This window comes from Nerophis lumbriciformis, linkage group LG10, assembly GCF_033978685.3.
Source record: "Nerophis lumbriciformis linkage group LG10, RoL_Nlum_v2.1, whole genome shotgun sequence".
Lineage (NCBI taxonomy): Eukaryota > Metazoa > Chordata > Actinopteri > Syngnathiformes > Syngnathidae > Nerophis > Nerophis lumbriciformis.
The window spans coordinates 35081029-35103524 of record NC_084557.2 but is presented as its reverse complement, the minus strand read 5'-3'; the positions used below and the strand labels follow the sequence as shown (position 1 = coordinate 35103524).

At 37.0% G+C, this 22496-nt stretch overlaps 1 protein-coding gene across 2 annotated transcripts in view; it reads right to left on the bottom strand.

Annotated features, from left to right (window-relative positions):
- Nucleotides 1-22496, bottom strand: part of cmip (c-Maf inducing protein) — a 130950-nt gene that overhangs the window by 12310 nt on the left and 96144 nt on the right. For both annotated transcript variants that reach the window (XM_061969760.2, XM_061969759.2), the window contains exons 9-19: nucleotides 22119-22223; nucleotides 20526-20969; nucleotides 17436-17501; nucleotides 13810-13836; nucleotides 13673-13721; nucleotides 13463-13570; nucleotides 13263-13379; nucleotides 5263-5403; nucleotides 1444-1491; nucleotides 1212-1358; nucleotides 1027-1132 (exon numbers count right to left, since the gene is read on the bottom strand). In XM_061969760.2, coding sequence (XP_061825744.1) covers nucleotides 1027-1132; nucleotides 1212-1358; nucleotides 1444-1491; nucleotides 5263-5403; nucleotides 13263-13379; nucleotides 13463-13570; nucleotides 13673-13721; nucleotides 13810-13836; nucleotides 17436-17501; nucleotides 20526-20969; nucleotides 22119-22223 — 1358 coding nt within the window. The remainder of the gene's footprint in view (nucleotides 1-1026; nucleotides 1133-1211; nucleotides 1359-1443; nucleotides 1492-5262; nucleotides 5404-13262; nucleotides 13380-13462; nucleotides 13571-13672; nucleotides 13722-13809; nucleotides 13837-17435; nucleotides 17502-20525; nucleotides 20970-22118; nucleotides 22224-22496) is intronic.

Sequence of the window (22496 nt, the reverse complement as noted above, 5' to 3'; positions counted from 1 at the left end):
GAGCGATTACGCAACGTCTAGTTTTGTACTCCATAACTATTGTGAAGCCATGAAGTGGTTGCGGCCATCAAGTACGACCGCCAATTTCAGCCTACAAGCAGTGTCCTGTTGTTGTAAAATGTTCTTTATCACATTGTTTACTTTCAAACATCCATTAAAGATATGATTCATGTATGATGGTTCAGGTGTGATTCACTACAATAGGGCTAGTCTAACAGCTGCTGATGGTGAGGCAAGCAAGGTTTACTGTTAAAAGAAATGTGGCAATAGTCTACCGGGTACATTGACACACAGAGTAAGGATACACTTCCAGGTCAGAGGTGACTATGACCCGCGCATTTTTCCGCGCATGTGTACTTGGTCGAGTTGCGACGGTGTTGTGTGTGGACACGGATAAGGTTAGGTGGGATTTACCCTGGATAACCTTAGTGTAGAAGAGGCCTAAGGGAACAAAATTCAAAACGTAAAACTGCTCAGCTTTTGTTTCAACAGTTAAAAAAATATATAAGTGCTGTCAGGTAATATTCTAATGGATCTAATTATCAAATAAAATAAATTCTGTATTAATATTATGTATTTTCATTAGGAAAATGCAACAAAGCACACAAGTAAACCGTTTGATTTATAACATTATTGGCTGAAGTGCAGCACTGTTCCCCATTTCTATTGAACAACGGCGGCACACTGCTATTTTCTTATTGACTTTGTCCGTTTACGTATTTCACCAAGAAGGCAAATCTATGCCAAACAGGAAACTTTGATGACGGAGGAGGGTTTTTAAGCTCTGGCTTCTCTTTGGCACTATCACTAGCTGTGACTCCAGATAGGCAAAGGTTGACTGCAGTATATTTGTTGACAGAATAGGCGCATGACTATAAAGTGAGGCCATTTAATTTCCTGTCCCTTAATCTGTACCATGTTTGAACTCTGTACGCCTCTGTCTGTGCCCTACCCAATTATGAATACCACCACACTCCTACATACAGTAAGAGCATGACTTTTGTAAATGAACATGTGTTTTCTTACAGCTGAGAGCCAGTAAACCAGCATCAGTGACGGGGGTCTCACACAGGTTCAGCACTTGAAGACAGGCCAAGTGCTCTGATAACAACCGCAATCCTGCATCTCCAAACTGTGGAAAAGAATGATATCGCTTAGATCCGACACCATTTGCACTTTATGATAGCATGTTGTTTTGTCCTTATGTATACCTGAGTGGACCACAGGTTAAGCTGTTTAAGCGAAGGCAGCTTGATGAGCTGCTCGGCACAGGCACTGGTGACGTTGGTGAAGGCCAGGCTGAGATTCTCCAGGTTCCCAAAAGAACCTGAACTCAACAGGCGAGCAAGATCTGCATCCTAAAACATAAGTAGTGTGTTAATTAACCACGATGCACATTTGAATACTGAGTGTATATGTCTAGCGACGTCACTGTTATCTCACCGTGGACTTGGAAGGAAGAGTCAGGCGGGTGGGGCCTCCTTTTCTTTGCTGAGAAGACAGAAAAAAAGATGGCGTCAGTGCTAATGGCCTTGCAGTAACATTTTCAGACAGCAGATGGGGAGTGTGAGCACCTACATGCAAGGAAATGCATGTAATGTATTATTTGTCTTAAAAGTCTTTTGTCACCTCCTAATGTTATTTCAAGTTAAAACACACCATTCACCAATACAACATTTGTAGTTATAAGGCTAGTTTTTAACTTTTTACCAATCACATTAGCATTATTGTTTCAATATACACCCAACGATAACATTGTACAACGCTACACAATCATATGCAATACTTTAAGGCACATATAAGGTTTAAACTGAAATCAATAGTCGTGTCTGGACTGGAACTTTGTAACCTGTGGAACATGCAGATTCAGTAGTAATGGTAGTGTAGTGTCAGTAACAAGGTGGCTCTTTGCAATGGTATACAATGTCATCTTCTAACATTTTCTGAGATATGTTTGACAAATCTCCACTCAAAAAAAGGCACCCGATCATTTTAAAGTCAGCTAATACACCATGTGGCAGGGCTTTCCCATCTCCATATCAAATGAAAGCACAAACTTCATTATCTTCCACACGCCTTTTTATCCAAACAGTCTAATCCAAACCAAAAGGAATATAGTTGGCGAATCCCTCAATCAGCAGCCTCACTGGCAAACATTAGGCAACTCAAGGCATTGTGTGAAGAGGCATTAAAAATCTATACGTGCATATGAGAGATGGCCAAATGGTGCACAAAATAAAAAGCAGGAAGTGAGAGACAGTAAGCTAATGTGTTTGCATAGCTTGGTAAAGAGTCAGCAACACTGACAATAGCAGCCTCCTCCATCAAACACATTATGTGCAAACAACAGTAGAAGTTTCCATAATGATTCATTATTAAAGTGAAGTTAGTGTCTAACTGCTGTGTTTAACTCAGCTATACCTCATGTGAAACTTTTAAGCCTCATTTTGTTGTTGTTGCACAAAATAGAAATAAAATTAAATCACAAAAATGAGGAGAAAATAGAGTAAAAAGGCATAATGTAAAAGGAGAAAGATGGAATGTTGATAATTAATAATATTACACGTCAGACTAATAATAGTAATCTTTGTCAACAAAGCTGACACAATTTTTTATATATACAGTACAGGCCAAACGTTTGGACACACCTTCTCATTCAATGCGTTTTCTTTATTTTCATGACTATTTACATTGTAGATTGTCACTGAAGGCATCAAAATTACGAATGAACACATGTGGAGTTATGTACTTAACAAAAAAAGGTGAAATAACTAAAAACCTGATTATATTCTACTTTCTTCAAAATAGCCACCCTTTGCTCTTATTACTGTTTTGCACACTCTTTTCTTTCACTCGATGAGTATGGGTTGTACTTGTATAGCGCTTTTCTACCTTCAAGGTACTCAAAGCGCTTTGACACTACTTCCACATTTACCCATTCACACACACATTCACACACTGATGGAGGAAGCTGCCATGCAAGGCGCTAACCAGCATCCATCAGGAGCAAGGGTGAAGTGTCTTGCTCAGGACACAACGGACATGACGAGGTTGGTACTAGGTGGGGATTGAACCAGGGACCCTCGGGTCGCGCACAGCCATTCTTCCACTGTGCCACGCCGTCCCTCTCTTTAGTCACCCTAAATGGTTTTCACTTCACAGGACTTCACAGGAGTACCTTATCAGGGTTGATTAGTGGAATTTCTTGCTTTGTCAATGGGGTTGGAATCATCAGTTGTGTTGTGAATGAGAAAAAGATGTGTCCAAACCTTTGGCCTGTACTGTATATATATATATATATATATATGGCCTGTACTGTATATATATATATATATATATATATATATATATATATATATATATATATATATATATATATATATATATATATATATATATATATATATATATATATATATATACACACACATACATACATATATATACACATATACATACATACATACATACATACGTACATACACACATATATATATATATATATATATATATATATATATATATATATATATATATATATATATATATATATATACACATATATATATATATATATATATATATATATACACACACATACATATATATATATATATATATATATATATATATATATATATATATATATATACCGTATTTTCCGCACTATAAGGCGCACCTAAAAACCACAATTTTTCTCAAAAGCTGACAGTGCGCCTAATAACCCGGTGCGCTTTATTACGATTCATTTTCATAAAGTTTCGGTCTCGCAACTTCGGTAAACAGCCGCCATCTTTTTTCCCGGTAGAACAGGAAGCGCTTCTTCTTCTACGCAAGCAACCGCCAAGGAAAGCACCCGCCCCCATAGAACAGGAAGCGCTTCACCCGCCCCCATAGAACAGGAAGCGCTTCACCCGCCCCCGGAAGAAGAAGAAAAAACGCGCGGATATCACCGTACGTTTCATTTCCTGTTTACATCTGTAAAGACCACAAAATGGCTCCTACTAAACGATCCGGTTCATAAAAAGACGCAATCTCTCCATCCGCACACGGATTACTACCGTATTTCACAGCAACTGAACCGCACTGTGGAACGGGAGCACGTACGGTGAATATTCGCTCCACAGGGAATGAGAAGTCATCCTTCACTGTGGTTCTAGCTTGCCATGCTAACTTCCACTCATGGTGATATTCAAAAGGAAGACCTTGCCAAAAGAGACCTTTCCAGCCGGCGTCATCATAAAAGCTAACTCGAAGGGATGGATGGATGAAGAAAAGATGAGCGAGTGGTTAAGGGAAGTTTACGCGAAGAGGCCGGGTGGCTTTTTTCACACAGCTCCGAAGGCGAACACACCTTCACTAAGACGGGCAGACAGCCTCGGACGACATACGCCAACATCTGCCAGTGGATCGTAAATGCTTGGGCAGATATTTCGGTCACAACTGTGGTCCGAGCTTTCCGGAAGGCAGGATTCACAGAACAACAGCGACACTGACTCCCGATGACTTCTACGAGACGGAACCGGCCATTTTGGATCCCACGCTTGCGCAACTTTTCAATTCGGACACCGAAGACGAAGAATTCGAAGGATTTACGAATGAAGAATAACTTCAGAAGGTGAGCGCTATGTTTATTTTGTGTGTTGTGACATTAACGTTCGAGCAACATTATGTTACTATTGCTCTACACCATTTTGAATTTTACTATGTTTGTGATTGCACATTTGCGTACATTTTGGGACAGAGTTGTTAGAACGCTGGTTTTCAATATATTATTAAAGTTTGACTGAACTATCTGACTGTTTTTTTGACATTCACTTTAGCGCAGCGTTTTTTTGACATTCACTTTAGCGCAGCGTAGGCGCGGCTTTTAGTCCGGGGCGGCTTATTGGTGGACAAAATTATGAAATATGTAATTCATAGAAGGTGCAGCTAATAATCCGGTGCGCCTTATAGTGCGGAAAATACGGTGTATATATATATATACACATATATATATATATATATATATACACACACATACATATATATATATATATATATATATATATATATATATATATATATATATATATATATATATATAAAACATTGAAGGTAATGTCAACTTGTCCTCTTGTTCCTCTGCAGCAGCATCAATCACACATTTGGGCCAAGATATTATAACTCCATTGTTGCTTAGCTCACAGCACAGTGTTAATTTGACAAACCATATAAAGTATTGAAGTATGTGGGAATATGTCATTGCGTGTGTAAACTCACCAGTTCTTTGAGTTCTCGCTGTCGGTCGCAGAGTTGTTCGTACATACGCAGGCCCACTTGGGTGCTCTCCAGGGTGGAGATGATCTGCAGCTGGGTGTCCTTGTTCTCGATGATGTTGTACTCCAGCATCAGACATAGAATCTGGACACACAACATTTTAAAGTCGAATAAGACTTAGAATTGTGCAGATGTCTGCCAAGTTTAAAATGTTTATAACAATGGAAGAAGAACAAAATTGGGGTTGTGTTCATTCCACGTGTTTTACCTGACCATTACTAGAGTTTGACAAGGATGATATAAGACAATAACAATGATATTACTCTGACAAATTATGAAATCCACATTGACATTATAATACATTTTTATTAGGAAGGTCTAAAAGCCATCAATGTACATGAGTAATGCATATTAATCTTGTGAATTATGAAAGAAAATGAAGCTACTTAAACAGGTAAAGTGTTAAGAGGTCATACATCAATCATCGTGCTTGGATGTAGTTGCTTGTGTACCTCAGGGGTCATTGCCAGGACCGCAGTTGTTTATTTTGTATATAAATAACTTCAAGTAAATTATTTGCAGTTGACACTACTGCATTTTGTTCAGGGAGAACACACAAGGCAGAAAAAATAAACACATTATAAAGGTGGTTTAATAAAAAAGACAATACTTGACTAAACCAAAATTATGTCATCCTGGTAAGGTTTATGGTGTCGGTTCGAACATGCATACAGTTAAAATATGATACATCACATATTTCCAGATTCTCATTACAACATGTTCGAAAAGTAGTAGGAAGAAGCAGAATTTATTTAATCCTGCCCCTTTTCCATTTCATAGCAATTAAAAAAAAAAGCTGTATACATTTTATAGCAAACACTAACACATTTGTTCACTTCCTTTTCTCGATTTGTACACCATTTCAATCCATAAATAATAGAGGTCTCACGAATAAATAGTTAGCGTAAGTAAGTTTTGATTCACATTTGCTTTCACAACTATTGTGTAAATATAGGAACAAAACTGGAGCAGACAATTCCAGATGTTCATGATAGGTCAGTTGAAGACTCAAATGAAACAACAGACAGGAATGCCAACTCAATGTTCTTCAAAAACGCAACAAAAGAAGAAATAATCAAAATTGTAAAGAAATGTAAATCCAAGACTTCAACTGACTGTCATGGAATAGATATGGAAACAATAAAACAAAGTTATTGAAGAAATTTCAAAACCTCTAATGTATATCAGCAATCTGTCATTTCAAACAGGCAAATTCCCAGAAACAATTAAAATAGCAACATTTGTCCCGATTTATAAGACTGGAGACAAACAAGAATTTACACATTGTAGACCTGTTTCTTTACTGTCACAATTTTCTAAAATCATTGAAAATTATTCAACAACAGATTCAACCAATTCATAAATAAAAGAGAAACACTCGCAGAGTACCAATACGGATTCCGAGCTAACATTTCAACAACGATGGCATTACCGGTAATCAAAATAAGAGAGGAACTTACCAATGCAATAGATGATAAACAGTGTGCAGCAGCAGTGTTTATAGATTCAACAAAAGCATTTGACAAAATTAACCGTAATTTTTAATCAACAAACTAGAAAAGTATGGCATCAGAGGACTGGTCTTGAACTAGATAGAGAGCTACAGTACTTAACCAACAGAAAGCAATACATGAAGTCAGGTGAACATAAAGTACATTAACAAAGCTAAATATATTTTGTGACATACCCCAGGGATCAATACTGGGACCAAAAATGTTTAATCTCTATATAAACGATATTTGTAAAGTTCCAAAAGACTTAACAACTGCGTTTTGTTCAGGAGAGAACACACAGAAGCTAATACAAATAATAGAATAAATTAACAAATTAAAAAGATGGTTTCACAAAAACATATTTCTCAGTAAAACTAAAATAATGCTACTCGGTAACAGTACAAGAGAAAGTCAAACACAAATCTAACATTTGGACTTTAAACAGTTTCTTAAACTGGATCATATTAGTACTCTGGTTGATTTATTTGCTTAATTAATTCCACATTTTTATTCCAGATACTGATACTTACCGGTATACTTAAAACTAAAGGTTTTAAGTGTTGTACGTGCATACAAATGTTTTAAAGTTAGATTTTTCTCTAAGGTTATATTTCTCCTCTTTTGTTGAGAAAAATTGTTGGACATGGATTAGGATTAGGGTTAGTACATACATTTGCCAATAAACCAAATCATTGAATTTCAATATTTTGGATTCAATTAATAAAGCATTTGAATGTTCTTTGCATCCAACATTATGTATTATTCGCCCATATTTCTACAAAATAACTATGGTAACACTAGTGAGCAGTAGAGAATATAGAGTTATTTTTGATCCAGGACATATTTGGCTTTCTTTAATATTGATGTATTTCTTAGCACGTTATGTTGGATATTTTTTATATGAAATTTCCTGTTCATTTTGTCATCTATTATTACACCCAAAAATGTGGTTTCTTTTACTCTGTCAATGTCTACTCCGTCTGTTTGTATTTGTGTTTGACTTTCTCTTCTATTGTTACCGAATAGCATTATTCATAGACAGTGAAAACTGGTAGATGATCACTAATGTTGGTTATTAGCGGACCACTTGAAGTATTATTATCAAAGTTATTGGTAAAAAGTCATTAGTAAAATATTATCTTTACATGTGGCATAGTGTCCTGTGATTCAGCGTGGTCTTGTGATTTTAGGATATAAACTCATGCAATCATTGAATCAATGGTATTTTGCTAATTAGGGTTCAAGAGGTCAATGTTAAAGTCACCACATAGGAAAATTACTTTTTGACTGATTTCAGTAAAATCTGCCTTAATCCAGTCCTCAAATATTCCAATAGTTGATTTAGGTGTTCTGTATATGCAGCAGATCAATATGTTTTTGCTTTTTTCATATTTCAATGGCAATGCATTCTAAAATAACATCAGTAGCAAACAAGATGTTTTTCACCACTTTGCATTTCAGGTTCTTCATCAATATTTATGGTTTATGTTGCAAAAGTTTTCCATTTTTACATTTTCTTGTTCAGCAATCTTTTGTGTTGCTTTATGAATGTCCATGAGTGTAGATGAATGTGCTCTTACATCCATTGTTGAATGGTCCCTTGAAACGCAGTAGTATTAATGTTACACGTAGATGTTTGCTTTCCGGAGCGCTGTGAGCTTAATATTTGTCCAGATCGTTGATTGATGTGTTTGACAAAAAACGTGATGTAAATTTTGCATTTTGCGGTTGCTTCCTCAAGTCGTATTCTTTCTTGGCGATGTCAGCATTGCGTTTAGTGAAATGCTCATTCACATTTGTACCCTTCAGCTTCTTTCCCTGTTTCAGCAGTGCCGTTTTAGATTTCTTTTTGGTGAATTTCATGAGGATTATCATACAGGTGTTGTTGTTTCTTCCATTCAGTGGGATGCATGTGCCAATGTGGAAATATTGACATCAATTTCCTTTGAGTTCAAAAAAGTTTTCTATTTGCTGCTCTGCTGAGGACAGTTCCATTTCCTCTGGTTCTCCTCTATTATCCACGTCTCTGGCGTAAAATCTGAGAATGATATGCAACCCTGTCATGATTACTTCATTAATTAATTTATCCTGATCCATATCATCTATGATTTTCTTCAGAGCGATGTTATCTTGTTCCAGAACCTAGCTAGCTATATTCTCCTCTCGGAGAACCTCTATCTCTTGTCGCATTTCTGTTTGCTCCTTTAGGAGACTCATCACATTATCTTTGAGATCACAATGCTCCCTTCTCAAGCTGTTATTCTGGGTTTGCAGGCTTTCTATGTTTGCTTGTAGGCATGCCTATCTGCTTTCTGATCTGATCTTAGACTTGCCACATCTGCTTTGATGGTTGATTGCAGGTTGTTTATTTTAATTTCCACTTTTGAATTTAGGTGGTCTATTTTTTTGTAAGACCAATGTGATGTCCTGATTCCCTTTGTATCCTGTTTGCAGAAACAGACACCAAAGGACCGGGCTTTGAATTAGGTTATGGCAGTGTTTTTCAACCTTTTTTGAGCCAAGGCACATTTTTTGCATTGAAAAAATCCGGAGGCACACCACCAGCAGAAATCATTAAAAAACGAAACTCAGTTGACAGTAAAAAGTCATTGTCGCAATTGTTGGATATGAATTCAAACCCTAACCAAGCATGCATCACTATAGCTTTTGACTCAAAGTAGGTGTCAGATCACGCTGTGACTTATTTTTAGTTTTTTGCTGTTTTCCTGTGTGTAGTGTTTTAGTTCTTGTCTTGTGCTCCTATTTGGTGTTTTTTTTTCTCTATTTTTGGTATTTTCCTGTAGCGGTTTCATGTCTTTCTTTGAGCAATATTCCCTGCATCTACTTTGTTTCAGCAATCAAGAATATTTCAGTTGTTTTTGTCCTTCTTTGTGGGGACATTGTTGATTGTCATGTCATGTTCGGATGTACATTGTGGATGCCGTCTTTGCTCCACAGTGAGTCTTTGCTGTCGTCTAGCATTCTGTTTTTGTTTACTTTGTAGCCAGTTCAGTCTTACTTTTGTTCTGCATAGCCTTCCCTAAGCTTCAATGCCTTTTCTTAGTGGCACTCACCTTTTGTTTATTTTTGGTTTAAGCATTACACACCTTTTTACCTGTACCCTGCCTACCGCAGTTTCCGACATCTACAAAGCAATTAGCTACCAGCTGCCACCTACTGATATGGAAGAGTATTACACAGTTACTCTGCCGAGCTCTAGACAGCACCGACACTCAACAACAACACATAATTTGCAGACTATAATTACTGGTTTGCAAAAAATATTTTTAACCCAAAGAGATGGATGGAGGTGAAATTAGATAATCTCCCACGGCACACCAGACTGTATCTCACGGCACACCAGTGGTTGAAAAACACTGGGTTATGGGTTGGGTTTCAGCATTGTTGCTAAAACAGCCCGCTGACCGTGATTGCCTCTTTAGCGACTTATGGGTTGGGTTTCAGCATTGTTAATAAAGCAGCCCGTTGACAGTGAATGCCTCTTTAGCGACTTACGACACTTTCAACTTGTATATTTTAACAACTTTGTACCTTGCTGATCAGAGCTCTATTGGAGGTGTCAGGCCATTAAATGAGATCACTCAGTGTGGTCAGAAACACTTTAACGGTCCCAAACTCCCACAGCCTGATCTCCGTATGGCTTCAGGTTGCTGGTCAACTGCTTTGGATTGCAGTTGGGCCGTTAGCCAAGAGACTAGCAATTAGCTTTTTTCAGAGAATATGTGCCTCTCACCGGACCAAGAGCAGTTCGAAGATGTCAGCAAACTCTCCTGTAGCTGTGATCACAATCACAATCAGTAAAACTTCAAAAATATTAAAACACCCAAGTAGCAAAAGCAGAGCCTTTTCTTTGTGTCTCGTCCCATTGACAGGAAATGACATAATGGAGAACACACAAAGAAGTCCACAAATGTAAAAATATTGAAATTAACCTGGTAATCTGGTACATTTTCAAAACAGCTAAAATAGTTCACAAAGCAAATAGGTTGGTCCCCGCTAGTAGACAAACATTTTTCTCAAAAGAAAAGAAGTGTGATCTCAGGGGAAAACACAGGAAACACATCTGTAAGTCTGTACAACACTAAAAAGTGTGATCATATCAATATGTGGGATAAATATGGAACAGAATGAGGGAGGAACTCAAGCAATGTCCTAATATGAACCACTTTTAGAAACAGCGCAAGCATATGGTTTTTACAAGCAAGAAGCAGCATAAGATAGGATAGCTGCTTTATTGTCATTGTATTTGAAACACAACAAAACTTAGTTGAGCAATCCTATACAGCAGCATCTTGGTTCAGGCAAGTTAGCAATTATAATAATGATGAAAAGAAGACAGTAATATGGCAGTGAAGGATGAATAAGCAGTTATATAGCAATGCATAGATTAACGGTTAAGTGGCAGGGAATAGATTAACAGTTAAGTAGCAGTGAATTCTATAATTAATTCCTTAATTAATGTATGCTATAATTAATCCCTTAATTAATTACCATATTTTTCAGACTATAAGTCGCAGTTTTTTCATAGTTTGGCCGACTTATACTCAGGAGTGACTTATGTGTGAAATTATTAACACATTACTGTAAAATATAAAATAATATTATTTAGCTCATTCACGTAAGAGACTAGACGTATAATATTTCATTTTAGCGATTAGGAGTGACAGATTGTTTGGTAAACGTATAACATGTTCTATATGTTATAGTTATTTGAATGACTCTTACCATAATATGTTACGTTAACATACCAGGCACGTTCTCAGTTGGTTATTTATGCCTCATATAACGTACACTTATTCAGCCTGTTGTTCACTATTCTTTATTTATTTTAAATTGCCTTTCAAATGTCTATTCTTGGTGTTGGGTTTTATCAAATAAATTTCTCCAAAAAATGCGACTTATACTCCATTGCGACTTATATATGTTTTTCCCTTCTTTATTATGCATTTTCGGTCGGTGCGACTTATACTCCGGAGCGCCTTATACTCCGAAAAATACGGTAATTGATTATGATGTCAGGGTTCCCCCTAATGTATTTGATTGTGGCGGTGCGCCATGGCAACATCTTAGCCGCCACACCTTAAAAATGTGCTTTTTTAATGTAAAAACAAAATAAGGTAATATAATGTATTGTAGCATTCAGAAGAACACACAAAAAGTCTGACCCTCTTTTTATCTTTTATTGTCAATCTTATTGCTAACAACACATGCAATTCCAATAAGTATTTCCTTCGCGCACACACGTTTCCGTGTTGAACTCCTAGACACACATCAACACTTCCTTGTTCTTCGACAACACGGTGTGTTCATAGACCAACGGGAAAAAATAACATTGTAACACACGAACACATTTATTAACACCAGCAGGTAGTTACAGTTTAAATGGATATATATAGTTTATTGTTTGCGCACTATTGACTAGTGATGCACCGAAAATTTGGCCACTGAAAAAAGGCGTACTTTGAGCACTGGAATATAGCTTCCGAAAATGGATAATGTGATACGCACAGGGGACTGGATGGGAGGCAGCGTGTCTGCGATGTGGCTGTACTTTAATATATCCGAGATATACCCGCGGACAGCGATCTTCAAAATATAAGATGGCAGTGGCAGCTTGTAAGGAGAGAAAGGCTCCCAGCGGCGTGAAGCTATTGTGACATCAAGTTCTCTGCAGCTCACTTTTCGTCGCTGACATGGAGTGACAGAAGTAAAGAGTCTCTAAACACGAGTACCGTCTACAATAACACCAGAAATATATTTGTTTTTAAAAATTGAAGAGTGACTAAAAAGATTGGAGAAATCTCTATGAAAAAAAAAAATTCAAACAAAGTACAATAAGCAGCAACAATTAAAAAATGAAGCAAAACAATATTATGTAAGAAAAAATATATGTTAATAGGATAATTAATAATACATTTGTTTTAAATATATGTATACATGTTTTTTACCTTTTTAAAGAAAATATATGCGTCATAGAAATAAATGTAATGTCAAATTTACCACGCCCTCAGCCACAACCCTAGCCACGCCCTCACCTCCACAGGTATCTTGGCAATCTGGGGGAAACCCTGAATGTATCATACATCTATTTTTTTCTGTATTATGCAATACATTAAACAATTCCATACATATTATGTGTTACTTTTCAGAAAATTGGAAATCCATGAGTTAAAGTGTAGCAGATTATTAATAATTGTTGAGACATGAAGAAAGGGCGCAATTAAATAATTTCTGCTTCTTCCTTTTCCTTGTCGGACTTGTTGAATTATGTAAATGTCAGAGTAAACCTATTCATTAGGTTCATTTTTCTAAAGTTGTTAAGCAAATATTAAACTGAACCACCAAAAACAGCTAAAATAAAAAATAAATATTGGAATACTTGATTAGATTAAAAATAAAATGTAAGAACAGAATATACAAGTGACATACCTCCACCATTGTCTGGTTCCCACGCAAAGCCAATAGCATGCAGGGGCCCAGCTTGTTCTCAGCCAAAGAGAGGAGAAACTTCTTGGTCTTATAGCAGGAGCCCATCAAGATATGGACCTGTCAAAAATGAAGAGGAAAACAAATCAAAAGGTGAAAAAAAAGAATCTCAAAACTCTGTTCATGGAGCTCCGAAAACTCACCATACTGGCAAACAGCTCTCCATCGTCATCGCATGCCACGCCTCCTGGACTATAAAGCTGAAACCAGCCATCTTTTCCTGAACGCACACTGAGTAGACAAGAATGGACCTAGAAAGAAAAATGTAATTTTCTTCACAAATGTCGGATGTGCTCAATTTATTTAGTTTCGTATTATCTGAAGAGAAGGAGGTATGCTTAGAAGAAACTAACCTCTTGCCTTGGATCCTGTGCAAATCTTTGAATGACGTATTTTAGTTCCCTATTTAGACAAATAGCAAATGATAAATTAACTTTGGCAAATTGCAATCAATACATAAAGCACTGGCCATAAAGCATGCAATACTTACTTTGTAAATTTGGCATGTGCAAGGGCCCTATAAAAGAGGAGGACAAAAGGACATGATATCAATGTCTAAATCCTCCATTTCATCTTTTCTTAAACTTCAGAGTCTACCTTTTACAATTTCTTTGCAGGAAACGACTCAAAATAACAGATAAAGCTTGTAATATATGGAAATGTACACAACCTAACCGGTACCTGTAATTTGGTGCTAAGAATACAACGCATGTTGTTTGTCGAATGCTGTCAAATAATTAATTGATTTAATCAGATTAATTACATTGACATGAATTTGAATTATCCTGATTAATCACAGTGTATTGCTTGCTTGCCTAATTTTAAATTATATTAGTATTTGGACACAAACACAATTATATTTTTTAAAATGTCATCTAGGAACATTTTTTAAAAAGTTTTACAGCACATAATTTTTTTGCTCAAAACATGGTAAGAGTTTGATTTAAAGTGCAATCAGGGTGTATTTTGAAGTGAAAATATATTTATGAAAGATAAATGTTTCTTCAGAGTTCCTCGAGAGGTTATCAAAAAGGGCGGTAAAGGTGCAAGATTTGTTGAAACAACGACGAGAAAAGCAGCACACACTCCAGTCTAAGGGAGCACAGTCGAAAAATGCATGAATTTAAAGGTTATTATTATTCAAGTATTTAACGGTTATTATTATTTAAGTATTATCTTGATATTATTTGTATTTCTTAAACACATGTTTGCTACGAGTGTTTCGAAAAGCACCAACTCGGCGTGTCTAAATAAAAGAAAGAAATTGTGAGCAAAATCTAACAGAGTTAAACTTTTTCCAAAGGCAGCAATCATAAATGAAGCTTTCCGGAAATGTTGACCTCTATAGCTATATTTTTATGAAGATGCGCGTGCAAGAGCAGCGAACATGGCATCTTAGACACAAAGTTGAATCATGAAATGCAACCTTACCCGAGCAAAAACTATGCATATTTTTGTTGTGATGCCCCGCTGGATGCATTAAACAATGTAACAAGGTTTTCCAAAATAAATCAACTCAAGTTATGGAAAAAAATGCCAACATGGCACTGCCATATTTATTATTGAAGTCACAAAGTGCATTATTTTTTTTAACATGCCTCAAAACAGCAGCTTGGAATTTGGGACATGCTCTCCCTGAGAGAGCATTAGGAGGTGAGGTGGGGGTGGGGGGGGGGGGGGGGTGTAGCGGGGAGTGTATATTGTAGCGTCCCGGAAGAGTTAGTGCTGCAAGGGGTTCTGTGTATTTGTTCTGTTGTGTTTATGTTGTGTTACGGTGCGGATGTTCTCCCGAAATGTGTTTGTCATTCTTGTTTGGTGTGGGTTCACAGTGTGGCGCATATTTGTCACAGGGTTAAAGTTGTTTATACGGCCACCCTCAGTGTGACCTGTATGGCTGTTGACCAAGTATGTATTGCATTCACTTGTGTGTGAAAAGCCGTAGATATTATGTGACTGGGCCGGCACGCAAAGGCAGGGCCTTTAAGGTTTATTGGCGCTCTGTACTTCTCCCTACGTCCGTGTACACAGAGGCGTTTTAAAAAGATATACATTTTACTTTTTGAAACCGATACCGATCATTTTGAAACCGATACCGATCATTTCTGATATTACATTTTAAAGCGTTTATCGTCCGATAATATCGGCAGTCCGAGATTATCAGACATCTCTAGTCCTGATACCAATTTCCTTGATCCAGCCACACACAAAGAAGTTGTAGACCTCCATGCTTTTCCAAGTTTCCATCTGTTTTGTCGTGTAGAATGGCATCTGGAGCACAATAGTTCGATATGTCTGGGAACGCGACCGACCTATTCCTTGATATCACTCGACAAATCTTTTTTTGATAAAGTATAGGGATCTATTCCATTGCATAGTTAGATTTTTTGTTCGTATCTACTTTTTGCAGCAAGATGTACGCCTCTTTTGTACTGCCATCTTAGCTCTGTTGACCACCACTGGTTTTCACTTCCGGGAATACCAGCTCGATCACTGCAGAATACATTGAAGGTTATCAGTAATACTGCTGATTGCTAGTTGGATTTAGAGCAAATATGCACTTCCCGTAATGTTGTTTTCTGCTTCCTTATATTAAAGTTCAGCCAACGTGATTGTTTGCTTGTTAGTACGTGCAATGATGTGATTAATTGCATCTGAGCTACAGGTTGCTGGGGAGTATTGTTGCCTTCACTAATGACGCCTGAAGGCCAATTCGAAGAGCAACAGTGGCTCAGATGAGGAACAGGTGAGTCCCACTGTTGCAGACAACAAGTCACGTCTCCTCCACATCTTAATGAACCTCTGAAGACCACACCTCTTTTGACAGGCTTCTTTCAAACATGGCTTGGGGCTGTTTCAGGCAAATTATAACAGGCTCTCTAGGGAAGGTGGAATGAACCCTCCAGTTCACACACCCTGGGACATGGGGTGTGGTGAGGGACTTCACTCACGTCAGCAATCAGGCCCGCAAAGGACCCATCGAGAACAATGCCAGCCTCCCAAGGTACAGTAAGACTAAGAGGTAAAGATAGTGAGGAAACTGTTTTGAAGGTGGCCAGTACATTTGGTTAGGGTCTGTAATTACAGTCAGGCAGATGTGTTTGCATATCGTCCTCAGTTGTATGCAAACACATATACAACTATGTCCAGTACATGTGCAAATAGTTAACATGTACAAACAAGATGAGTGGATTACATAACTGTGACATAATGTATATACATTTATATGTATATATATATACATACATATATATATATAAATACAATAAAATTGCATTTGTGTCAAAACATTGGGGTCTATTTAGTTCATTTCAAGTATACACAAGCAAGTAATTGAATGCAATTAATAACGATTCATAACTGTGAATAATTTGTTCACATTTTTTATCAATCAATCAATCTATCAATCAATCAATGTTTATTTATATAGCCCTAAATCACAAGCGTCTCAAAGGGCTGCACATTTTTTTAAACATTTTCCCTTTTTGACTGGGCTGGGAAGAGTATGGGGACTCTGTAAAATTGTAATTCTAAAATCCCAAAGACGAATGCGTTCTGAGCAATTGACAATTTTGTGCGAAGTATGCAAGTTTGCTTCCAATGCTGCGGAACCCATTTGGAGCAAATTTTGGAAAGAACATGGCTTTTATGCATGACAACTGAAACTTTGGGCAATGATCATACACAGACTGAAATTCAAGGTCAGTAGATTTGCTGGACCTTTGTAAGATGTAATACAATTTTCATGGGTTCTGTTAATTTTTTATGGAGGGGTGAGACGACATGTGTGTGGGGCACTCAGTATATTTCAGCGTCTGTAGATCTTTCAAGGCCTGACCATTTGACTATAATCAGTTAATGGATTGTTATGTTGTTTTTGTGTATTCATTTCATGGTACCGTTCAACAAACATGTGACCACAGTAATTTCACACAATTGACCGATCTTTAAACATTTTTTTTTTTTTTTTTTTACTAATTATGGGCCTTCCTTGACACTAGATCTATATTATCTAACAATGTTTATTCTAAAGCACAATAATATTGTAAATGTTTAAACATGTAGTGTAAAAATGGTCTTAATTCTGAATCCAAATGTGCTGAGGTGTGTAAAACTCACTCTTTAGGAAAAGGAATGGGCTGCAACAGGCTGGCCAGCGCAGGTCTCCAGTCATCATAATCAGACCTGCCACAAACAGGTCATAAAAAGAGTTATGAGTGCTGGATGCTGAATAAGTAAGGCCCCAAAAGGTGTGGTTGAACATGATCTTCTGTGCTAATGACGCAGGCCCACAGTGCGCATTTAACACGAAGAGTATTAGATTACCTGGAGTGTTGTTGGTTTTTTTTTACCAAATGCTGCAGCCTCTGTTTTCAGGCCAGCCTATTTAGTTACAATACCCACACTTTGAAAGAAAGTCAAACACAGAACTACTGATCCACTTTCACATTGTGGTATCCAACCTTTTTATTAATTTATCAGTACTGTCTGACCCATTAACACCAATGTCTACTTCCAAACAAATATGCCACCTCCACTAACTACAACAGTTATATGCACGGACCGGCCACAACATTAGGAAAAATTGCACAAGTATATGTAATATCCAATACAAGTTTTGTTTCATAATAATAATAATCTTTGACTGACACTTTTACAGATAGAACAATCTAACAATACAACATTTTATAAAAAGCATGTATTTCCCAAATTTGCTAGTTATTAATCTGAATAGAACACTTTTTTTTTTTTTTTTAAACATACATACTTTTCATTGGACAAATACAAATTGTTTATTGTTAGTGGTGAACTCTTGTAATATTTTGGTTAATTTACTTAGAAACTCTGAAAACCTCTCCGTGTAATGGAGCTTAGTTGTACAATACTGCAAAATAGGGCTGCAGCTATCGAATATTGAGTTATCAATCTATCAATTAGTTTATTTGATTAAATAAGTAACCGGATAAAACACTTTATAGCCTGAATGCATATTTTAGGGAAAATAGTTAAAATAAACAAAATGTTTTATGTTTGCCATAGCCTTCATTCTTTTATCCAATTAACATTGAAATTGTACTTTTAACATGTGTGCATTAAACTTTTTTTTATTTTTATTTTTTAACTTTGCTGTTCGCCACCACACAGATCACGGCACCCACACACCAACACTGTCATGTGCACTCTATTGCAGCAACTTTGCGGAAACAATGTCCGCTTATTTAAAGTTCAGGGCACTCCATTTGGTCAACTTTCATTAGTTTCACACAATAAATGAATAACTGAAGCAACAGAATATAAATCAAAGTTTTTTTTTATATTGAAATAATCGATTAATTGTTGTTGCCCTATTGCAAACTACAATCAAAATAAATAATACGCATAGTTACGTTAACAATTACATTAAGTTTTGAATAAAATAATTGTATTATCTCGGCTAAGGAATAATGCTTACTAATAGAATTGTAAACAATATTTGAAAGAAATAAGCCATTTGTGTACATAAAAAACTTTTTGATATTTGAGTTAAGCTCATAAAAAAATCATATTTTTATTCAGTGTAAGCCACTATGGTGCTAAAGAAAGTTGCAAGTGCCCCCACTTTGATAAAGAAGATGAGAAACACGATTGAATTAAAAAATGAAAGTACAAAAGTGTAAATGTTCATTTATCCATTTCATTCATCATGTTCTTTTTCATTCTTTTTGCATGTAAAAGCAAAAATATGTGTTTTACATCTGTTTTGAGTTCAAATTTTTAGGTGTTTGGAATGGATTTCTCAAATGTGCATTATATCTTATGGGGAAAATTATTTTGGTTTTCGTACTACTCAGTTTTCCTCTGACCTTTTGGAAGGGCTGGGTGACTATATGATCATGATCGATGATCGCGATTAATTTAAATTCAATCACGGTGATCAGCTGTTAAAATATTTCCTTGATCAAACATGGTGAAAATGTCTGTTAGAAAATACCGCGGTAGTAAACAATAGGGAAACAATGGTGCTCAGTATAATCCTGCACAGAACAATCTGCCTTTATTGACTGTTATCCTGTGAGTGTCTGTGAAAGTGTGTGTGTGTGTGTGTGTGTGTGTGTGTACGTTTGCTTGTCGTGTTGGTGTGAATGTGTTGGTGTCCATGTGAGTGCGCGAAAGTCAGGCTTGTCACGTCGTAATTAATGTCCAATCAGTGTTGTGCCTCTTCTCGCTTACGCAGCTGGAAGTGCAGCCCAGAAGAACCAAATAAAGATATATGGCTAAAACTTGCGTAGAAGTTGAAATATTAACATTAAGAAGAAGCTGCAACTTCAGGGACAGACTTTAGTCTCACTGACTGCTTGAGTTCACATTGTGGTGCGCAGTAATCCTGCCCTGAATGCGGACTTGCGGGCAGGCACAGAATGTTTGTGACTGAACTACTGTCTTGGTCCCAAAAGGGGGAATACCGGTAAACACACCTACTAATTCAATCAGACAAAATACATGTTATATCTAACTATGTTTTGTTTATGTGTTTACTCTGATTTAACTCCTCAGATATGACATGTACTAAAAAAAACTCTGCAGACAGACACTTTTTGTTCAAATAATTTTTGAGTTTCTGGATAAAAACATTTTGCTCCTGAAATAATCATTAAACGCATTTTATGTGTTGGTACACATTACTTCACAGTACCTCAAATTCAAACTGCACGTTCATGTATTTTATAATATAATATAAAATACAGAATTTGATATTAAAAAAATGCCCAAATCTGGGTCACCGGTAGGAAGCACTGTATACAAAGTATACAAATAATAATAATAGTATTGTAGTATTCAGTGCACCATTGGCACTATGTTTACTGAGTGTAGGTTACCTGTACTGTTGCACCTCGAGTAGGCACAATCATAGATATAACATGACAGTTGACAGCTGTTAGCAAATACTACCTCTATCAAACATGGTGGAAATGTCTGCTACAAGATACTGCAGTAGTAAACAGCTGTACAATCTTGCACGGGACAATCCAACTTTGATAAAAAATCCTGATATTAATCGAGATGGAATGATATGAAATAATTAATCGTGATAATTTTTTTTGCAATATTGCCCAGCCCTATGGAATACTGTGTGGTCCTCGGTGGAAACATTGTGGATACCCCTGGACTAAGCTATGAATGGTTGTGTGATCGATAAACAATACAATAGGTAACTACACGTAAACTTACAGCATCTTGAGGATAAGAGCAAAGCAGCCAAGCACCCGGTCAGCCTGCGCTGGCAGCTGAATGGACAGAGTGTTGACAGCCGGGCTGACCAGCAGACAGTCAATGAGGTTGGGTTCACTATTGGCGTCTGGCTTTCGCTTTGTGTTGGCAGAGTTGTTGTTGCGCTCTAACTCCACCAGGATCTCGCTGGAGTTGACCACAGACGGAGGTGGAGAGAGGGGAAGGGAGGGTGTTGGGGACGATATGGGGATTGAAGGTGGAGGGTTTGGAGGAGCAGGAGGCGGTGGCTGAGGAGGAGTAAGGTTAGAGGAGAGTTGGAGCAGGGTGGCAGAAGGCGGCGTCGGGGGCTCTGGGCGCAGCAGGCGGAGTGGCATTGGAGGCTTGCGATCATTCTGTTGCTGGCAGCCATTTCTGATTTCTTTCAGGCTCGGAGAGTTGTCTCGACTGGAGGGAATGATGGCGGTCGAAAAAAAAGCAAGAGTGACTTATGAGTTTAAAAGTTCATATTAAAGACAATATGCACACAAAGACCTATTAGCGACTGATCCCAGTTATGAGCCCTTTACAGCCAGGAGACATGTTACCAAGGTGATTGTTGCACCTTTGTGGGTTGGAGATTCGGAAAATATCTACATAGATGGTTAACCTCTGGGGTGAAAGATGTTGGCAACCGCAATGTTAACTACAAGGATATGAATGACGCTAATACAAGTAGTTGCAACCTATGATGTGCATTTCAGTCAACACGAGGCCTCTTGGAACAAAGAACTTGCAACATCCATCCATCCATCCATTGTCTACCGCTTGTCCCTTTTGGGGACGCGGGGGGTGCTGCAGCCTATCTCAACTGCATATCAAATTTAAATGACAATTTCTCCTAAAATCCAATTAAATTTAATGAATTTAAATTGAAGTTGCAAACAGGAAGTAGAATTGCAATTCCAATTTGAATGTGAGGAAGAATTTAATTTTGGTGTGTTCCACAAACATGCATCACAGTCAGTATATTCCACTCATGACTGTTTTACATATTTAATGGAGATAATAGTTTAAATGATTCTCATGTGCACATTACATTATTACAGAAAATGTTTATCATCGACAATTAAGAATTAAAGCATTGGGTTGTTTTTTAAAGTTAATTTAAATATAAAGGCAAATAATATCGAAAAAAAGTGTGTAATTGTTTGAACTATTTTTTAGTATTCGGTCCCCAAACTTTGTTAAACATGACAAATGCTTCTATTACTTGGCTATAAGGAAATTCTCTGAATTGCAATGAATTGCATTTCACTTCCTGTCATTCAAATTTCAATTCTTCAAATGAATTTAAATGGAATTTCAAAGAAATTCTAAAATCACAGACAGCTTACTGGTAAGTAAAAATATTACATGTAAATATGATTAGGCAGCTCAAGCAATGAGAAAAAACAAATACAATTTTATAAATAAAGAGGTATACAAATATAATTTTGACCAAACATTGAAACAAGTTGCTAGTGTCGTAACACCAGGTGTGGGATGTGAAAGCAATGACACAATTATACCATGCTGAGGAAAAAAAAAAGGTTAAAAGTCACATGTGTGACTAACCTGTTAATGAAATCCTCATAACAGGAGTAAATGGCAGCAAGACATACTGCAACCAGGTTTGGCAGAACACGAGGGTGAGGGCACTGCCCCGTTGGCCCGTGCATGCTGCAACACAGTGTAAGTTAGTCATCGTGGTCGTTATCAAGAGAAAATAATGACCACTTCAATTGAATAATTAGGAATTTCCTTTAGAATCAATAATTATTTCAACCAAATGAGCTCTATTTAGAGGAATACATCTCTTATCTGTAGGAGCCAGCTCTTATGAAGTCAGTCAATATGAGTGTCTCAACTCACACATTTCTGTACGGTATTTACACTGATGTCGTTTGAGTGCATAGTGAGATTCACTTAAATGAGAAATTAAACTGTGTATAA